At 42.8% G+C, this 19,501-nt stretch overlaps 1 protein-coding gene across 4 annotated transcripts in view; it reads left to right on the top strand.

The window, feature by feature from the left end:
• appl2 (adaptor protein, phosphotyrosine interaction, PH domain and leucine zipper containing 2) overlaps positions 1–19,501 on the top strand; it is a 268,088-nt gene that overhangs the window by 48,855 nt on the left and 199,732 nt on the right. For all 4 annotated transcript variants that reach the window (XM_070897644.1, XM_070897645.1, XM_070897646.1 and 1 more), the window contains 2 exons: positions 5,251–5,338; positions 10,383–10,424. In XM_070897644.1, the coding sequence (XP_070753745.1) occupies positions 5,251–5,338; positions 10,383–10,424 (130 nt within the window). The remainder of the gene's footprint in view (positions 1–5,250; positions 5,339–10,382; positions 10,425–19,501) is intronic.

Below are 19,501 nucleotides of genomic sequence, written 5' to 3'. Positions count from 1 at the left end.
GTCAGTCCTGCCATCCCAGGAATCAGTCTGTTGAACCTTCGCTGCACTCCCTCAATAGCAAGAATGTCCTTCCTCAGATTAGGAGACCAAAACTGTACACAATATTCAAGGTGTGGCCTTACCAAGGCAACTGCAGTAAGACCTCCCTGCTCCTCTACTCAAATCCTCTCGCTATGAAGGCCAAGATACCATTTGCCGCCTTCACCACCTGCTGTACCTGCATGCCAACTTTCAATGACTGATGTACCATGACACCCAGGTCTCGTTGCATCTCCCCTTTTCCTAATCTGTCACCATTCAGATAATATTCTGCCTTCCTGCTTTTGCCACCAAAGTGGATAACCTCACATTTATCTACATTATACTGCATCTGCCATGCATTTGCCCACTCACCTAACCTGTCCAAGTCACCCTGCAGCCTCTTAGCATCCTCCTCACAGCTCACACTGCCACCCAGCTTAATGTCATCTGCAAAGTTGGAAATATTACATTCAATTCCTTCGTCTGAATCATTAATGTAAATTGTAAATAGCTGGGGCCCCAGCACAGAACCTTGCGGTACCCACTAGTCACTGTCTGCCATTCTGAAAAGGACCCATTTATTCCTACCCTTTGCTTGCTGTCTGCCAACCAGTTCTCTAAGCCATGTCAATACATTACCCCCAATACTATGTGCTTTAATTTTGCACACTAATCTCTTGTGTGGGACTTTGTCAAAAGCCTTTTGAAAGTCCAAATACACCACATCCACTGGTTCTCCCTTGTCCACTCTACTAGTTACATTCTCAAAAAATTCTAGAAGATTTGTCAAGCATGATTTCCCTTTCATAAATCCATGCTGACTTGGACCGATCCTGTAACTGCTTTCCAAATGCGCTGCTATTACATCTTTAATAATTGATTCCAACATTTTCCCCACTACCGATGTCAGGCTAACCGGTCTATAATTCCCTGTTTTCTCTCTCCCTCCTTTTTTAAAACGTGGGGTTACATTAGCTACCCTCCAATCCACAGGAACTGATCCAGAGTCTATAGAATGTTGGAAAATGACCACCAATTCTAGGGCCACTTCCTTAAGTACTCTGGGATGCAGACTTTCAGGCCCTGGGGATTTATCGGCCTTCGATTCCACCAATTTCCCTAACACATTTTCCTGACGCATCAAGATTTCCTTCAGTTCCTCTTTCTTGCTAGACCCTCGATCCGCTAGTATTTCCGGAAGGTTATTTGTGTCTTCCTTAGTGAAGACAGAACCAAAGTATTTGTTCAATTGGTCTGCTATTTCTTTGTTCCCCATTATAAATTGCAAGGGACCTACATTTGTCTTCACAAATCTTTTTCTTTTCATATATCTACTGAATCTTTTGCAGTCAGTTTTTATGTTCCCTGCAAGCTTTCTCTCGTACTCTATTTTCCCGCTCCTAATTAAATGCTTTGTTCTCCTCTGCTGAATTCTAAATTTCTCCAAGTCCTCAGGTTTTCTGGGCAATTTATATGCCTTTTCCTTGGATTTAACACTATCCCTAAATTCCCTTGTTAGCCACGGTTAACTTTTATGCCAGACAGGGATATACAATTGTTGAAGTTCATCCATGTGATCCTTAAATGTCTGCCATTTCCTATCCACTGTCAACCCTTTAAGTATAATTCGTCAGTCTATCCTAGCCAATTCACGTCTCACGAAGTTACCTTTCTTTAAGTTCAGGACCCTAGTCTCTGAATTACCGTAACTGTTTCACTCTTCATTTTAAATGAAGAATTCTACACTCAGACCCTTCTCCAAGTCGTTAATATAGATTGTAAATAGTTGGGGTCCCAGCACTGATCCTTGCGGCACCCCACTGGTTACTGATTGCGAACCCGAGAATGAACCATTTATCCCTACTCTCTGCTTTCTGTTCATTGGCCAATCCTCTATCCATGCTAATATATTACTTCCAACCCTGTGAACCTTTATCTTGTGCAGTAACCTTTTATGTGGCACCTTGTCAAATGCCTTCTGGGAGTCCAAATACATCACATCCACTGGTTCCCCTTTATACATCCTCAAAGAACTCCAACAAATTTGTCAAACATGACTTCCCCTTCATAAATCCATGCTGACTCTGCCTGACCAAATTTTGCTTTTCCATATGTCCTGCTACTGCTTCTTTAATAATGGACTCCAATATCTTCCCAACCACAGATATTAGGCTAATTGGTCTATAGTTTCCTGCTTTTTGTCTGCCTCCTTTTTTAAATAGGGGCGTTACATTTGCATTTTTCCAGTCTGCTGGGATCTCCCCAGAATCCAGGGAATTTTGGTAGATTATAACCAATGCATCCATTATCCCTGTCGCTACTTCGCTTAAGACCCTAGGATGCAAGCCATCAGGTCCAGGGGATTTATACACCTTTAGTCCCATTATCTTACTGAATACCACCTCCTTAGTGACTGTTCCTCCCCCCCCTATAGCCCCTTGACTATCCACTGTTGGAATATTATTCGTGTCCTCTACTGTAAAGACTGATGCAAAATATTTGTTCAGAGTTTCTGCCATCTCCATGTTCCCCATTACTAATTCCCTGGTCTCATCTTCCAAGGGACCAACATTTACTCTAGCCACTCTTTTCCTGAGGGAGGGAATGTCAGAGTTAGCTGCTGCAATAAGAGAACATGCCCCGACCCCATGGCCATTGACGGAATCAACTGCCAATCCCCAGACCAGCCTCTGAAGAGGTCCAAGCTGGGCTTTCCACATTACTGCCTGCCCACGCCTCCCATCAAGAAGTGCGCATTATCCGAGATGCTCGAAAGAATAAGCTTGGTACCAACCTGAGAAATGCTGTGCCACCGCCTGCGGGCAGGGGTGGAGTCACCAAGCCCAAGCGCAACGGGCGGTCTTACAATAAGGTGGAGGAGAGATGGGTACAACCTTTCTTTGCTGTTGTTATTGTTGTTGTTACTATTGTAACAGTTCTCAAATTAAAAGATTTTTGTAAGTGATGTAAACTTACAAGTCTAAAAGTTTGTAAGTCATCTTAACGGAATACTTTAAAATTTGATACAAGAATATTTTATTAAAGTTAAGTACAAACAAGTGTTAAACTTTTGAATAAAATATATTTTAAATTAAAACTGAATCATTTACATTATTTGTTCCATTATTAACAACTTTTTGAACTAACGAAGAATCATTTACATAGTTTGTTCCGTTAACACAACACAACATTACGGAGCATGGTCCATTTGGAATAGTTGCCGCTGAGCCTTCAGGCAGCAAAGCTTTCATGGATGAGCTGCTGGCGCAAGGCTCGAGCAGTCGTTAAAGGGGCACAACGGCCTGCCCTCCTCCGCCGTCATGCTCCGGGTTCAGGTAGTTGCTTGGCTTCCTTGTCCTCCTCCTCGTCATCTGCATCTTCCTCATCATCATCAGCCACTCTCACCTCAGGTGAGTCTTCTACTACCAGCTGCTGTTGCCCCATGATGGCTACGTTATGCAGCATGCAGCACTCAACAGTGAGCTGACCGACAATCTCAGGGGAGTACAGCAAGTAGCCTCCAGAATGGTCCAGGCATCGTAAACGCTGCTTCAGATGTCAATGGTCCTCTCTTATGCTGCACGCTGCAATGTGCGACATGCTGTATTCCCGGTCAGCTTCTGTCCGGGTTACGCATAGGGGCGTCATGAGCCAGGTGGCGAGGCCGTACCATTGACTCCCAGTAGATAGCTCTGCCCTTCTGGCTGCTGCTGAAACATGGCCGCTATAGCGCTCGTGTAGGATGAATGCATCTTGGGTGCTCCCAGGGTGTCTCGCATCAACTGCGATTCAAGTCATCACAGACAAGCTGCACATTCATGGAGTGGAAGATTTTTCTGTTCCTGTACATCTCGGAATCCTCCAAAGATGCTCACAAGGCGATGTAGGTACAATCAATGCAGCCCTGTACCTTTGGGAAGCCTGGGTTTTTATCTGGTTTTTGCCTCTCCCAGGAGATCACATGGCTTCGGTTGGGGTGGAGTGTAGAATGTTTTAGTATTAGTGGTGTTGCAGTGTATGGGGCGGACTGGTTGGGCAGGGTGCTGTTTGCCTTTCTGTCATTGTTCATAAGTTTATATGTAACCTTTAGGGCTGCTGACCAAGGGCCATGCAGCTCTTTGTCGGCCGGCGCGGACACGATGGGCCGGAATGGCCTCCTTCTGCGCTGTAAATTTCTATGTTTCTATAAGAAATCGACCCTTCGAACCTGCTCCGCCATTCAGAAAGATCATGGCTGATTTACCTCAACTCCACTTTCCCACCCTATCCCCATATCCCTTGATTCCCCTCGAGTCCAAAAATCTATCGATCTCAGCCTTGAATGTACTCAATAGCTGAGCATTCACAGCCCTCTGGGGTAGAGAATTCCAAAGATTCACAATTGTGCATTCTACAGCTTTTTAAACAGATGGGGTTGAAACTTTTCTCTGCATGTAGGAAAGTCGAGGATAACTCTGCAGTTAGCCTGTGTACCTTGGTGCCTTCCTCCTACATGTTGTGGTGCAGGTACAAGCCAGAATCTTATTTAGGGACTGATGTATCCATAGACTGAATAAAATGAACGCCTTTAAATGTGCATGGGCTTGATCCCTGCAGACGGTTTACAACTGGGCACTGGGATTAGTCGCACACATTAGAAATGAAGATTTAAACAAATTCTCATTTATCGTTTCTGGTGGGTGGCAAACAAATCAAATCCCTGAGCTCAGGTGCTGAGCGAGCTTTTCTCTGTCCTGCCCCATGAATCAGGTGCAGGTGAACACTTGCCTTATATTTGAGTACATATTAATAGCTACAACTGCAGTCACACAGCTTATTTTGATGCTTAGGGTGAAAATGCTGTGTTAGTGTTGGTTGTTCGGGGAGACCTGCAACTGACGGACTGGAATGGAAAGCTGGGTCTGTGCTGTGGTAAGATTTTAGGTATGTGTGAATTGTGACCACTAGCATAAAGTTAACCTGCCACTTACCTGCGTGATAATGCCTTATTATTTTGGTCAATGTGTGGTTGGTAAATGACTGCTGAAATGTTGACAATGACAGTTACAATTCAGTTTGCATTAGAAGGACAGGTTGCTAGGGTTAGCTGAAGTAGAGTGTGAGGAGGCTTGTGTGGAGCATAAGCACCAGCCTCGACCGTTTCTGTGCTGTAAATTCTGTAATCTGACTGCACAGTTCATTACTGAATGGCAGCAAGTGTAACTAATAAAATCACTTTTGTTTTCACAGCTAAATTCTCTTCATACAGAGCTAGCTAAACAGGTGGCTGACTCAATGATATTCCCAATGATACAGTTCAGAGAAAGGGATCTCACAGGTAATGTTGAACATTATGTATTTCTTGGGCTGTTGGATTCACCTTAGGAATGCATAACATTTAATACCTTGGCATGGCAGCATTTGATACTGGAATACATTTGGCTATGTCCATGTTGCAAGGAGCTTTATTTAACAGTCTTGAGTCAAAACACTATCAGAACCATTTTAACATAAGATTCTGTCAACCAATAAATCTCACAGTCCAGGCCTTTAGAATTACCCATGGGACACTAGAATAGAAACCTTTACACAATTCTGTGAAATTCTTCCCTCCACGACTTAAGTTGAGATTAACCGCCTTCTCTGTTGGTATCCCATGGTATAATGTCAAAACCTGAAAGTCGGGTATGGGCACTTGATTGATCTGCACTTATAATGGTTTTATGGTCCTTGTCACAATGGCCATATAGCGCACACAAAATCTATGGAGTGTGTTCTCTGGGTGGAATAAAATAACGTTCTTTTTCATTTGTAACCCACTTAGGAAATTGCAGGAACAGACTGGGAAAGCTGTGTTTCCTGAGAATGCAATTTCATTCACAGAGCAGCTTTAAGAATGCTCCTTCACTGCTGCTTGAGCAGCCAGTGTGTGAGACACTTGGAAAGTGTATTAATCCAAGTGCACAGTGTACTTGTGAGAATCATGCTTTACTCATGAAGCCTGCAAGTGTTTTTCCCTCGATCATTGCTCATCATTAGCACCCTGCCTAGACAATCCGTTTCACTCTTGGAACACACTAACCTCTGCTGCAATGATGACCAGCAAGTCAAGAAATCCATTATTTAAAACACATTTCATCGCATTACAAACAAGTGTAAATATAATGCTGCATTATGTCTGTAACAATTGTAATATTAAAGCCCTTGACTTTTATTTACTAATTGATTCACTGACACTTAACAAAAAAAATACAGACTGCCCTTAATTTGAAGTTGGTTAATTCAAATTACTGGGTAATTCAAAAATGGTTTTGTTCTTATCACATTGGTTAATTTGAATTAGTACACGATTTGAATTTTGTTTGTGTGCAAATAAAAGACTGCATTATTGGGCCTGGACTGCATTGTATCCTGTTTTACTACACTAACGTTTGTTATGCACAAAGCACCATGTTAATGCTTTGAATGTCACGCCCATGTGCATCACTCTGGGTGTTGTGCAATGTAAGACACATGGAGTGAAACGTAGCAAAAGGGGAATTTTACCAATGCAGTTAAGATTCGAACTGTATTTGTTTATCTCCATACATAGAAACATAGAAATTTACAGCGCAGAAGGAGGCCATTTCAGCCCATCGTGTCCGCGCCGGCCGACACAGCCGCACGGCCTTGGGTCAGCAGCCCTGAAGGTTACATATAAACCTATGAATAATGGCGGAAAGGCAGAAAGCACCCAGCCCAACCAGTCTGTCTCACACAACTGTGACACCCCTTATACTGAAGCATTCTGCATTCCACCCCAACCAGAGCCATGTGATCTCCTGGGAGAGGCAAAAACCAGATAAAAACCCAGGCCAATTTAGGGAGAAAAAATCTGGAAAAATTCCTCTCCCACCCATCCAGGCGATCGAAACTTGTCCAGGAGATCATCCTGTGGCTGTATTCGATTCCCTGCAGTACTTACCATCGTATCGGTGCTAGCCAACAAGAGGTTATCCAGTGTAAACCCAATTACCAGCTTTAGGTCCATAACCCTGGAGGTTACGGCACTTTTAAGTTCCCGTCCAAGCACCTTTTAAATGTGGTGAGGGTTTCTGCATCCACCACCCTTCCAGGCAGTGAGTTCCAGATCCCCACAACCCTCTGCGTAAAGAAACCCCCTCAAATCCCCTCTAAACCTTCCACCAACACCTTAAAACTATGCCCCCTCGTAATAGACCCCTCCACCAATGGAAATAGTTCCTTGCCATCCATTATATCCAGGCCCCTCAAAATTCTGTACACTTCAATGAGGTCTTCTCTCAACCTCCTCTGTTCCAATGAGAACAAACTCAGCCTATCCAAACTGTCCTCATAGCTAAGATTCTCCATTCCAGGCAGCATCCTAGTAAATCTCCTCTGGCAATCACGTCCTTCCTATAATACAGCGACCAGAACTGCACGCAGTAATCCAGCTGTGGCTTAACCAGAGTATTATACAATTTAAGCATAACCTCCCTGCTCTTGTATTCTATGCCTCGGCCAATAAAGTCAAGTCCATATACACTACCCGCACTTAGTTACCTCCACAAAAAATTCAATCAGGTTAGTCAAACACGATCTTCCCTTAACAAATTCGTGCTGACTGTCCCTACTTAATCCTTGCCTTTCCAAATGTAGATTTACCTTGTCTTTCAGGATTTTTTCCAATAATTTTCCTACCACTGACGTTGGGCTGACAGGCCCATAATTACTCGCCTATCCCTTTCTCCCTTCTTAAACAAGGGTACTACATTAGCAGTCCTTCAATCCTCCGGCACCATTCCTAAATCTAAAGAGGACTGGAAAATGATGATCAAGGCCTCTGCAATTTCCTCTTTTACTTCGCTCAACAGCCTGGGATGCATTTCATGCAGGCCTGGGGATTTATCTACTTTCAAAGCTGCTCAACCCTTTAATACCTCTCCTCTCTCTTTGTTTATTTCATCCAGAATATCACACTCCTCGATAGCAGTATCTGCATTACCCCTTTCCTTTGTGAAAACAGAGGCAAAGTATTTGTTAAGAACCATCCAACATCTTCTGCCTCCACACAAAGACTACCCTCATGGTCTCTAATAGGTCCTACCCGTTCTTTAGTTACCCTCTTGCTCTTAATATATTTATAGAACATCTTTGGATTTTCCTCAATTTTACTAGCCACGTATTTCTCGTGCTCTCTCAGCATTCCTAATATCCTTTTTAATTTTACCTCTTAACTTTCTATATTCCTCTAAAGATTCTACAGTATTTAGCCGTCGGTATATAACATAAGCTTCCCTTTTTTTCTTAATTCTCCCCTGTAAGTCCCTAGACATCCAGGGGCTCTCGAATTATTTTTCCCAGCCTTTTTCTTTAAGGGCACATGTTTGGCCTGAGCCTTCCGGATCTCCTCCTTAAATGCCCTCCCTGTCCGACACTGACTTACCCACAAGTAGCTGTTTCCAGTCCATGTAGCCAAATCACTCCTTAACTTAGCAAAGTTAGCTTTTCCCCAATTCGGAACGTTATTCCAGGCCTATCCTTGTCCTTATCCATAACCAATTTGAATCTGACTGAATTATGGTCACTGGCACCCAAGTGCTCTCCCACTGATACCCCTTCAACCTGCCCAGCTTCATTCCCCAAAACTAAATACAGAACCGCCCCCTCTCGTGTTGGGCTTGTTACACACTGACTAAAAAAGTTCCCTTGAATGCTTTTTAAGAATTCTGCACCCTCTATACCCTTCACACTAAATTTGCCCCAATCAATATTTGGATAGTTAAAATCCCCTTCTATTACTGCCCTATGGTTTTTGGACTACACAGCAATTTGCCGACATATTTGCTCCTCTATCTCCCGCCCACTGTTTGGGGGTCGATAATACACGCCCAACAGTGTGATCGCCCCTTTTTTATTTTTCAATTCAACCCATATGGCCTCATTTGATGATCCCTCTAACATATAATCCCTCCTCACCGCTGTAATAGGTTCTTTAATCAATCCCGCGACGCTCCCCTTTTTTTTTTACCCCCTCTCTGTCCTGTCTTATAGTGGATAGATTCAGTTTGAGATGTGGTCTTGCATACAATTTATTCAAATTTATTTGCAGTCGGCATTTTAAATTGTCATAAGCCAAGGATAGTTCCAGAATAAGATTGGGAAATAAATGGCACCTCAGCACCTGAGATTATTAAATAAAAAAAAATCTTTTATCTATGTGATATAAAAATTCTCCATGCACTTGTTTAACTGTGCAAAAACCCGACTGAACTGAAGCTTATGTAGTTGGGAACTTAATCCGTACAAATGCTCGATCTAGTTAATTTTTGATGATGGCTCTTGCGAGATCGATCATTCTCCGGGTATCATTTAATCCCAGAGCGCCTCCTTGTTATGGAAAGCGCTCCATTTTAACAAACTTGACCTTTCGTTTCGATTATTATCTTGTGTCACAACTTGCCCCATGCGCAGGTGGTGTAATATTAATGTCAGAAGGTAGACTGTGTCTGGTGTGCACAGTGATCCACAGCGTTGCTCCTGCAAAACCCTGCTCCCTCTAGTGGTGGGATACTTGCAAATTCACCCATACCAGATCTGACCTGTACTAAAGGACTCTAATTAAATAAATGTCGATTTGACAGATATCTTTCTAATGTTCTTAACTCATTTTTGGAAGCTATACCCCCTCTGTTCAATGCTGCACAAGAACAAATCATTGTTGGTGCTTCCTACTAATATTACAGCAGCTTATATTTCTAACCTTTGATAAACCAAGCTACATGCCCCATTGGTATATTTTAAATTATTTAACTTCAACTGTTTTGTGTGTGTAAATTGAGTCTTTACGGCTAGGAGGGGTCACTGCACAATACAGCATGAGAGCTGTACTGACATACAGAACTGAAATAAGCTGATCATTAAAGCTCCCTGGGTTAATGATACTCTCCTGATGTAAACTCAGCTCCTTCATATTGTTCGATTCCTTCAAAGCAATCGCCGATTGGTGTGTAATCAGCAATTCACTACAAGTGGAATGCAGTTAAAATGGATTTTATTTTTCTGAGACAACATTTGCATAATCAGGAAAAAGAACCTTAAACCTTTAACCATAAAAGGAATGACTGAGTTCCTTGCTTTAGTTTGCATTTTCCTTCCCCCTTGTTTTGCACCTGTTGCAATGAATTGTCATTAATTTGTACAAAGTTATGTAAGGGAAGCATTTTATTGATCCAGCTGGCTAATGCTTCTCAGCATTTGTGTCAGTCAAGGACTTGATGTTGCTGGTTATTTTACTTTGCTGGGGTATCTGTTTCTGACTGTATTTTTTTATTTTGTTTGAAATATCTTACACTGAATATTACTGTTTTTATCATTCGCAGAAGTAAGCACTTTAAAAGATTTGTTTCTTCTTGCTAGTAATGGTATGTATCTTTTTTTCATTTCTAGTTCTGTTAATTTTTAATTGGTACATATTCAGTCATGGTTTTTTTTAAATGGGTCTCACCATCGCCCATGTGCACAAGCTGCATCATTGGCCTTGCCCAGTTTGGTGACTAATGACTACCGCATTGTCACAAATACAAAATACTTAGAACCCTTAATGAAGAAGGAAGCCGTGGACTGCAGCAAGATATCAATGTACTGGTTAAGTGGGTAGATCAGTGGCAAATGGAAGTCATTCTGGATAAGTGTGAGGTAATGCATGTAGGCAGGGCTAGCAAGGCAAGGGAATACACATTAAATGGTACGACACGAAAAAGTGTAGAGGAACAAAGGGACCTTGGAGTGCAGGGTCCACAGATCCCTGAAGGTAGCAGGCCAGGTAGATAAGGTGGTTAAAACATAGAAACTTAGAAAATAGGTGCAGGAGCAGGCCATTCAGCCCTTTGAGCCTGCACCCCATTCAATAGGATCATGGCTGATCATGCAACATCAGTACCCCACTCCGGCCTTCTCTCCATACCCCCTGATCCCTTTAGCTGTAAGGGCCACGTCTAACTCCCTTTTGAATATATCCAACAAACTGGACTCAGCAACTTTCCGTGGTAGAGAATTCCACAGGTTCACAATTCTCTGAGTGAAAAAGTTTCTCCTCATCTCGGTCCTAGATGGCTTACCCCTTATCCTTAGACTGTGACCCCTGGTTCTGGACTTCCCCAACATCGGGAACATTCTTCCTGCATCTGACCTGTCCAGTCCCGTCAGAATTTTATAAGCTTCTGAGATCCCCTCTCATTCTTCTAAATTCCAGTGAATATAAGCCTAGTCGACCCAGTCTTTCTTCATATGTCAGTCCTGCCATCCCGGGAATCAGTCTGGTGAACCTTTGCTGCACTCCCTCAATAGCAAGAATGTCCTTCCTCAAATTAGGAGACCAAAACTGCACACAATACTCAAGGTGTGGTCTCACCAAGGCCCTGTACAACTGCAGTAAGACCTCTCTGCTCCTATACTCATCCTCTCGCTATGAAGGCCAACATGCCATTTACTTTCTTTACTGCCTGCTGTACCTGCATGTCTACTTTCAATGACTGATGTACCATGACTCCCAGGTCTCGTTGCACCTCCCCTTTTCCTAATCTGTCACCATTCAGATAATATTCTGCCTTCCTGTTTTTGCCACCACATTATATTGCATCTGCCATGCATTTGCCCACTCACCTAACCTGTCCAAGTCACCCTGCAGCCTCTTAGCATCCTCCTCAAGCTCACACTGCCACCCAGCTTAGTGTCATCTGCAAACTTGGAGATATTACATTCAATTCCTTTGTCTAAATCGTTAATATATATTGTAAAAAGCTGGGATCCCAGCACTGAACCTTGCAGTACCCCACTAGTCACTGCCTGCCGTTATGAAAAGGACCTGTTTATTCCTACACTTTGCTTCCTGTCTGCCAACCAGTTCTCTATCCACGTCAATACATTACCCCAATACCATGTGCCTTAATTTTGCACACTAATCTCTTGTGTGGGATCTTGTCAAAAGCCTTTTGAAAGTCCAAATACACCACATCCACTCCCTTGTCCACTCTACTAGTTACATCCTCAAAAAATTCTAGAAGATTTGTCAAGCATGATTTCCCTTTCATAAATCAATGCTGACACTGCTTTCCAAATGCGCTGCTATTACATCTTTAATAATTGATTCCAGCATTTTCCCCACTACTGATGTCAGGCTAACCGGTGTATAATTCCCTGTTTTTTCTCTCCCTCCTTTTTTAAAAAGTGGTGTTACATTAGCTACCCTCCAGTCCATAGGAACTGATCCAGAGTCCATGGAATGTTGGAAAATGACCACCAATGCATCTACTATTTCTAGGGCCACTTCCTTAAGTACTCTGGGATGCAGACTATCAGGCCCTGGGGATTTATTGGCCTCCAATCCCATCAATTTCCCTAACATCATTTCCTGACTATTAAGTATTGCCCTCAGTTCCCTCAGTACCTCCTTCTCGCTTGACCTTCGGTCCCCTAGTATTTTTGGGAGATTATTCATGTCTTTCTTAGTGAAGACAGAACCAAAGTATTTGTTCAATTTGTCTGCCATTTTCTTGTTCCCCATTATGAATTCCCCTGATTCTGACTGCAAGGAACCTACTAATCTTTTTCTCTTCACATATCTATAGAAGCTTTTGCAGTCAGTTTTTATGTTCCCTGCAAGCTTCCTCTCATACTCTTATTTTCCCTCTCCTAATTAAACCCTTCGTTCTCCTCTGCTGAATTCTAAATTTCTCCCAGTCCTCAGGTTTGCTGCTTTTTCTGGCCAATTTATATGCCTCTTCCTTGGATTTAACACTATCCCTAATTTCCCTTGATAGCCACGGTTGAGCTACTTTCCCTGTTTTATTTTTACGCCAGACAGGGATGTACAATTGTTGTAGTTCATCCATGTGATCTTTAAATGTCTACCATTGCCTCTCTACCGTCAACCATTTAAGTATCATTGGCCAGTCTATCCTAGCCAATTCACGTCTCATACCATCGAAGTTACCTTTCTTTAAGTTAAGAAGGCATATAGAATACTTGCCTTTATTAGTCGAAGCATGGAATACAAGAACAAGGATGTTATGCTTGAACTGTATAAAACACTGTTTAGGCAGCAGCTGGAGTACTGCGTGCAGTTCTGGTCACCACATTACAGGAAAGATGTGATTGCACTGGAGGGGGTGTAGAGGAGATTTACAAGAATGTTGCCTGGACTGGAGAAGTTTGGCTATGAGGAAAGATTGGAGATGCTGGGTCTGTTTTCTTTGGAACAGAAGAGGCTGAGGGGAGACCAGATTGAGGTGTATAAAATTATGAGGGACCTGGACAGGCAGGACCTGTTTCCCTTGGCAGAGGGGTCAACAACCAGGGGGCATAGATTTAAAGTAATTGGGGGGAGGTATGGAGGAGATACGAGGGGAAATTTCTTTAACCAGAGGATGGTGAGGGTCTGGAACTCGCTGCCTGAAAGGGTGGTAGAAGCAGAAAGCCTCACCAAATGTAAAAAAATACTTGGATGTGCACTTAAAGTGCCTTAACCTGCAGGGTTACGGACTAAGAGCTGGAAAGTGGGATTAGGCTGGATAGCTCTTGATTGGCTGGCGCGGACACGATGGGTCAAAATGGCCTCCTTCCATGCTGTAAATTTCTCTGATTATATGATTCACAGCCACCGGAAAGGGGAGATTTTCATTCTGTCAGTCTAAGATGACGTCAAACTACCATCTGACTGGAAAGGATGGTGTTTTTTGCCATTCACAGCACCCAAAGGCACATGGCATGTTTACTATTGGTTGATGACATATTCTATAATGTTGTCCATGCAACTCTGGCTCTTGTATCTAATCTGTCTCAAATAATATGGAATTGAATCCTGTTTCAGGCCAATTCCTACAATAGCTGAGTTCACAACATGAATTTATGATTTTAATTGTTGATCAACCATTTTTTGTTTGGACATATGAGGTTATAACATATAGAAAATAGGAATATTGCACTGGTCCAGTTATATAACTGAGCTTTGTGCATTATCTGTCCTTTCTCTGATGTTTAATACTGTCCCAGAAATTCTACCTGAGTCACTCCCACTTTGAGTATGTACGCAGGTCGAAAAACAAGTTTCTTCCCTGATTATTAGTTAATGCAGTTTCGAAAAGAAATTGTATAAGATCAAGACTTTCCCTTTTGTCACCAAGATGTGTAATAGAAGAGAGGTAGCATTTTCAAAACATGTGATTCCAGTTAAGGGCTCCGTGGATTTAAAAAGGACATTTTGCAGATGATGCTGTTTATCTTCTGATAATATTTATGCATACTTTTGCCATTATTAAAAGAATAATTTTAAGGTGCAACAGTTACAAAAAATAAAATGAATTAGCTCCTCAGGTGCTGAAAGTTATATATGTTTAATTTTCTAGCTTACAGAACATTCCAGCTTTCCCTCAGCTGCCGCCCAAGTTTAAGCATTCCTAGAGATGGCATGTTGTCGCTATGTAAATAGCCTGTCCACTTATTCAACAAGCTGCATTATCTAGCTCCCCTAATGCAGAAAAATGTTTCAAGGCACTTGACAGGTATGAGGGGCGGTAGGGAGGAACAAAGGAGGAGGATTGATGACCAGAACATAAGAACATAAGAACATAAGAATTTGGAACAGGAGTAGGCCATCTAGCCCCTCGAGCCTGCTCCGCCATTCAACAAGATCATGGCTGATCTGGCCATGGACTCAGCTCCACTTACCCACCCGCTCCCCGTAACCCTTAATTCCCTTATTGGTTAAAAATCTATCTATCTGTGACTTGAATACATTCAATGAGCTAGCCTCAACTGCTTCCTTAGAGAATTCCACAGATTCACAACCCTCTGGGAGAAGAAATTCCTTCTCAACTCAGTTTTAAATTGGCTCCCCAGTATTTTGAGGCTGTGCCCCCTAGTTCTAGTCTCCCCGACCAGTGGAAACAACCTCTCTGCCTCTATCTTGTCTATCCCTTTCATTATTTTAAATGTTTCTATAAGATCACCCCTCATCCTTCTGAACTCCCAACGAGTAAAGACCCAGTCTACTCAATCTATCATCATAAGGTAACCCCCTCATCTCGTGAATCGTCTCTGTACCCCCTCCAAAGCTAGTATATCCTTCCTTAAGTAAGGTGACCAAAACTGCACGCAGTACTCCAGGTGCGGCCTCACCAATACCCTATACAATCCCTCTCGCAATGAAGGCCAACATTCCATTCACCTTCCTGATTACCTGCTTCACCTGCAAACTAACTTTTTGGGATTCATGCACAAGGATCCAAAAAGAGTTTCATGCACAAGGACCCCCAGGTCCCTCTGCACCGTAGCATGTTGTAATTTCTCCCCATTCAAATAATATTCCCTTTTACTGTTTTTTTTCCCAAGGTGGATGACCTCACACTTTCCGACATTGTATTCCATCTGCCAAACCTTAGCCCATTCGCTTAACCTATCTAAATCTCTTTGCAGCCTTTCTGTGTCCTCTACACAACCCGCTTTCTCACTAATCTTTGTGTCATCTGCAAATTTTGTTACACTACACTCTGTCCCCTCTTCCAGGTCATCTATGTATATTGTAAACAGTTGTGGTCCCAGCACCGATCCCTGTGGCACATCACTAACCACCGATTTCCACCCCGAAAAGGACCTATTTATCCCGACTCTCTGCTTTCTGTTCGCCATCCAATTCTCTATCCATGCTAATACATTTCCTCTGACTCCACGTACCTCTATCTTCTGCAGTAACCTTTTGTGTGGCACCTTATCGAATGCCTTTTGAAAATCTCAATACACCACATCCATCGGTACACCTCTATCCACCATGCTCGTTATATCCTCAAAGAATTCCAGTAAATTAGTTAAACATGATTTCCCCGTCATGAATCCATGCTGCGTCTGCTTGATTGCACTATTCCTATCTAGATGTCCCGCTCTTTCTTCCTTAATGATAGTTTCAAGCATTTTCCCCACTACAGATGTTAAACTAACCGGCCTATAGTTACCTGCCTTTTGTCTGCCCCCTGTTTTAAACAGAGGCGTTACATTAGCTGCTTTCCAATCCGCTGGTACCTCCCCAGAGTCCAGAGAATTTTGGTAGATTATAACAAATGCATCTGCTATAACTTCTGCCATCTCTTTTAACACCCTGGGATGCATTTCATCAGGACCAGGGGACTTGTCTACCTTGAGTCCCATTAGCCTGTCCAGCACTATCCCCCTAGTGATAGTGATTGTCTCAAGGTCCTCCCTTCCCTCATTCCTGTGACCAGCAATTTTTGGCATGGTTTTTGTGTCTTCCACGAAGCAAAATAATTGTTTAAGGTCTCAGCCATTTGCACATTTCCCATTATTAAATCCCCCTTCTCATCTTCTAAGGGACCAACATTTACTTTAGTCACTCTTTTCCGTTTTATATATCTGTAAAAGCTTTTACTATCCGTTTTTATGTTTTGCGCAAGTTTACCTTCGTAATCTATCTTTCCTTTCTTTATTGCTTTCTTAGTCATTCTTTGCTGTCGTTTAAAATTTTCCCAATCTTCTATTTTTCCACTAATCTTGGCCACCTTATACGCAGTGGTTTTTAATTTGATATTCTCCTTTATTTCCTTGGTTATCCACGGCTGGTTATCCGTTCTCTTACCGCCCTTCTTTTTCACTGGAATATATTTTTGTTGAGCACTATGAAAGAGCTCCTTAAAAGTCCTCCACTGTTCCTCAATTGTGCCACCGTTTAGTCTGTGTTTCCAGTCTACTTTCGCCAACTCTGCCCTCATCCCACTGTAGTCCCCTTTGTTTAAGCATAGTACGCTCGTTTGAGACACTACTTCCTCATCCTCAATCTGTATTACAAATTCAACCATACTGTGATCACTCATTCCAAGAGGATCTTTTACTAGGAGATCGTTTATTATTCCTGTCTCATTACACAGGACCAGATCTAAGATAGCTTGCTCCCTTGTAGGTTCTGTAACATACTGTTCTAAGAAACAATCCCGTATGCATTCTATGAATTCCTCCTCCAGGCTACCCCGTGCGATTTGATTTGACCAATCGATATGTAGGTTAAAATCCCCCCATTATTACTGCCGTTCCTTTTTCACATGCCTCCATTATTCCCTTGATTATTGCCCTCCCCACCGTGAAGTTATTATTTGGGGGCCTATAAACTACACCCACCAGTGACTTTTTCCCCTTACTATCTCTAATCTCCACCCACAATGATTCAACATTTTGTTTATTAGAGCCAATATCATCTCTCACAACTGCCCTGATATCATCCTTTATTAACAGAGCTACCCCACCTCCTTTCCCTTCTTGTCTATCTTTCCGAATTGTCAGATACCCCTGTATGTTTAATTCCCAGTCTTGGCCACCCTGCAACCACGTTTCTGTAATGGCCACCAAATCATACCCATTTGTAATGATTTGTGCCGTCAACTCATTTACTTTATTTCGAATGCTGCGTGCGTTCAGGTAGAGTGTTTTAATACTAGTTTTTAAACGATGATTTTTAATTTTGACCCCTCCTGCAGCCCCTTTATATTCAGTGGCCCTTTTTGTTTTTTGCCTTGGGTTTCTCTGCCCTCCACTTTTACTCATCTCCTTTCTGTCTTTTGCTTTTGTCTCCTTTTTGTTTCACTCTGTCTCCCTGCATTGGTTCCCATCCCCCTGCCATATTAGTTTAACTCCTCCCCAACAGCACTAGCAAACACTCCCCCTCGGACATTGGTTCCGGTCCTGCCCAGGTGCAGACCGTCCGGTTTGTACTGGTCCCACCTCCCCCAGAATCGGTTCCAATGCTCCAGGGATTTGAATCCCTCCCTGCTGCACCACTGCTCAAGCCACGTATTCATCTGAGCTATCCTGTGATTCCTACTCTGACTAGCACGTGGCACTGGTAGCAATCCTGAGATTACTACTTTTGAGGTCCTACATTTTAATTTAGCTCCTAGCTCCTTAAATTCGTCTTTGTCAAAGAGTGGATTTTATTATCATCATCATAGGCGGTCCCTCGTATCGAGGATGACTTGCTAAGAAGGGTCCTAAAGAGGTGATGGAGATGCCGAGAGGTTTAGAGAGGGGCTTCAGGAGCATGGGGCTTTGGTAGCTGAGGGCACGGCCACCAATAGTGTAGGGGTAGGGGGGTGGTTACACAAGTGGTCCGAGTGAGAGGAAAGGTGAGTTTGAGAGGAGTGGGGTTTGTAGATTTGAAAGAGTTTAATGCCTCACCCACTCCCTATTGCTAGAGAAACAGGATGTCGATCAATGAGGAGCCACGGCAGTAATACTGCTTTATTTACAGCTGCTTTTTTAACAGGTAAATTCAGGAAACTTCGGCGGTATATCAAATCTTGTGTTCAATATGAGGCAGACGTGTCATAAGGATGTGTGTCTGAAAGGCATTGTGTGATCTCAGCCTATTGCCAGTGACATTAACTCGCCACTTTAAGGTCTCCATGTGGAAAATGAGTGCCTGTCTATAAAAGTTATGCAGTCCGTCAGATTTGTATGGGATGCTTCAGTATAATCTGAGTGCTCTGGGTCAGAAAACATTTAGCAGGTTATTATTATAAAGTAGATTTAAACCATTGTAAGTCTTTGGTCTTCCAATAGAATAGAATTCTGACACAAATCAGACACTTCTTTTGGATCACAATTTGTTAAACATATTTTAATTATTGCCGATATATATGTATATAAAAGTAAAATTAGTAAGGTTTAGAAATTGCTACCCGTAGTGCCTGTTTTTCAGCCGTATTTAGTGGGACAGTCTGCACCCAATCTGCGCAGGTGTTGACCCCATAGCTAAATTCGTGGGGCCTATTTCTTAAGCGTCCAAGCATTAGGCCCCTTGAAAATGTAAATTAGGGGTCGAACTCCTGCTTTGACAAGTTGCTCACCGATGAGCAGAGCAGGTGTGGGGTCTGACCTGCACTGGATTCTTCAGTGGCCCCAGCGGCTGCCAACTAACGGTAAGTTTTTGTAACTTTTTAAAAAACGCCTTCCTGTGGAGCCAGCAGGAACAGAAGTGCTCCCTCGATTCCACAGGTATAGCGATCCCCCACCCAAAGATTTACCTGAGGGCTGCTGCCAGCGAGTCAGACAGCCTGACACTGATGCATCCCGTTGAGCGAACTGCCTGTGGAGATGTGACCAGGCGGACAGCTCACCCCAATTATTCAGATAGACCCGAGGAGTCATCGGTTTGTGGATTCCTGCTTCGGGTGCATGCCATTTCCACAGTGCCGAGTCGTGACTCCATTTTAGCCCTAAGTATTCTATGTGGTAACGATGGGCGATGGAGTTTTTCAACTCTGTATAATTTAAGCAGTGCTCTTCAACTTTTCATTCAATGTGCCACTTTAACCTCGACTAAACAATGTCAACCACTTTTTATTGATCAACAGCAAGCCCACGAATAACAATCTCCAGCATCACAGACATTCCTCTTCAGCTATTAGAATGAGAAAAGTGGGATCGGACAGTAAATTATTGC

The sequence above is a fragment of the Pristiophorus japonicus genome, chromosome 13, assembly GCF_044704955.1.
Source record: "Pristiophorus japonicus isolate sPriJap1 chromosome 13, sPriJap1.hap1, whole genome shotgun sequence".
NCBI lineage: Eukaryota > Metazoa > Chordata > Chondrichthyes > Pristiophoridae > Pristiophorus > Pristiophorus japonicus.
The sequence above is the reverse complement of the archived record's forward strand: the minus strand, read 5'-3'. Positions and strand labels throughout refer to the sequence as shown.